Source organism: Poecilia reticulata, unplaced genomic scaffold (genome assembly GCF_000633615.1).
Source record: "Poecilia reticulata strain Guanapo unplaced genomic scaffold, Guppy_female_1.0+MT scaffold_720, whole genome shotgun sequence".
NCBI classification, from domain to species: Eukaryota; Metazoa; Chordata; class Actinopteri; order Cyprinodontiformes; family Poeciliidae; genus Poecilia; species Poecilia reticulata.
In genome coordinates, this window is record NW_007615467.1 from 9,317 (window position 1) to 11,326 (window position 2,010).

The following is a 2,010-nucleotide window of genomic DNA, read 5'->3' on the forward strand; positions in this document are numbered from 1 at the left end:
AAGGACATCTGAGGAAACCTTTTTACATTACCAAAACCTACCATTTTAACAAGGTGTGTACACTGTACATACAACACATAAGTAAATGATTTAAATGAATAAAAAAATAATTCTAGTTTTTTAACTATTATGAAAGCAATGACATGTGAGGATGCMAATTGCAAAGAGATATGTAATTTGCATATTTCTATGCAAATTGATTTTAATCTGAAATCATGGGGTGTCTGCCCAGAACTTCTCACCTCACAGGAGTCTCCGGTGTACTCAGTGGGACAAGAGCACACTTCCACAGTGTTTGCTGGACCTCCAGTTCCTGACTCTGTCGCCTCCTCCAGGCCCACCTCCCCCAAGCTGAGTCGCTGGGTCTGAGTAAAATACAGGGCTCTGATCCTCAAGCCCACCAGACCTGCTAAGACCATCATGAGCTCCTGTCTGGACACAGGTCTGTTGGTGCCAGCATGGCGCCAGTTTCCCTGCAAACAATGAGAGTATTGGGTCAAATCCAAACAACGTTGTGGAGTAGAGTGTGTTCAAGAGAAACACTGAAAGCATTCTGCTGTGTATTGAAGTCTGAATTGGATTTGTAAGATATCCTTTATACATTTTTGTTTGATTTTTGTTCCWCTTCAAGCTTAAAGTTCAACATTTCAAAAACATTCTGTCATTTAGGACCAATCTATATGACCCCAAATTGGTTAAACATCAGATTGTAGAAAAATCCATTCTAAAATACTTACATGTGTCACACAATATAATATATTTTACCTCCAAGAGTTGGATCCTGCCCTGGTGCAGCCTGTCTGGAACGGGAGCCTGTGAAGCCACATGGATCAGGCTCATAGCCTGACCCTAAAGGAGGAGAAATAATAAAGAAGCAAAAATGACAGATTTTTTATAAATGAAAGCAAAAAGCAGGTCAGTCAGGCTGAACCATTACATACAGTCAGCAGAACGTCAGGTTGTCTGTCAATGAGAGTCATGCCCTCACTCGGAATCCCAAATGATTTGGACTGGTACGTGAGGAAGCCCCCATAAGATGAAACCTAAGAATCGGTAAGAAAGAGGAAATGTCTGTTAAGTTATTTGAAAGAGATTTCAGACTAAAATTTCAGGAAAATGCAATGTGTATGAAATAATGGACAATTTCCCCTTAATGCCTGAATTTATATTCGATTGTACAAAAAAATATATATTAGGTTTGTTTTTGCTGTCAATCAAATATTAATTTAATAAGAGGTTATTTATTTGAACACCTTCAATTAGTGCAATTGAAGGTGCCTAGATTTAGGCATGATGGTAATTAGATTCACAAMATTTCTTTGCTCATTTTAACAATTTGTAATCAATGTTGCAAATAGAATTTCAACATATTTATTGAACAATCATTGGTATTCATCCCTTTTATAACACATAAATATTGCATTATTTGTTATTAAATACTGTATGTACTTTTATAAATATTATCATTATCATCATCATCATTATTTTTATGTAATCTTAAGTAATCCTTTCATTCAAAGTTGGATAATCAAAATGCATGCACACAATTGTTGTTTCTTAATATTACACATACTAGTATTAGTATGTGTAATACTAATACTAGTATTAGTATTACACATTAGTTGCCTAGTCTCACCAATACCCAAAATTGAAAATAAGTTCTTAAATTTGGTCACATGTTGTCTGTACTGATTTGTCATATGTAGAGACTAAATATATTTTTATTGCATAACCTAGCTGAAGGTTAAGAGTATTTATGTTTAAAATATCCGCTTCCACCTGTAGTTCACACTTCAACCACTAGATTGTTATCGCAGCACTTTTCATAGTATCTCTAGAATGAGAGGCATATAAAGCAACATTTGTCATATTCATACGCCCCCTGACTGTATACATAACAAAAACAGGGATGGCGTTAATTAGCTTCACTAGTCCATAAAGGAAAATTTGCATGTTAAGTTGAATTGTGCCAATTAGATATAAGCAGAGACGATATACTGAAGATATGTC

At 35.4% G+C, this 2,010-nt stretch overlaps 1 protein-coding gene across 1 annotated transcript in view; it reads right to left on the reverse strand.

The window, feature by feature from the left end:
- Positions 1-1,043, reverse strand: part of LOC103461181 (laminin subunit alpha-3-like) — a gene marked incomplete at its 5' end in the record, with an annotated part of 10,214 nt that extends 9,171 nt beyond the window's left edge. Inside the window, 3 exons of the mRNA XM_008403509.2 lie at positions 243-473; positions 766-849; positions 942-1,043. Of these exons, the coding sequence (XP_008401731.1) occupies positions 243-473; positions 766-849; positions 942-1,043 (417 nt within the window). The remainder of the gene's footprint in view (positions 1-242; positions 474-765; positions 850-941) is intronic.
- Between the last annotated feature and the right edge of the window lie 967 nt (positions 1,044-2,010).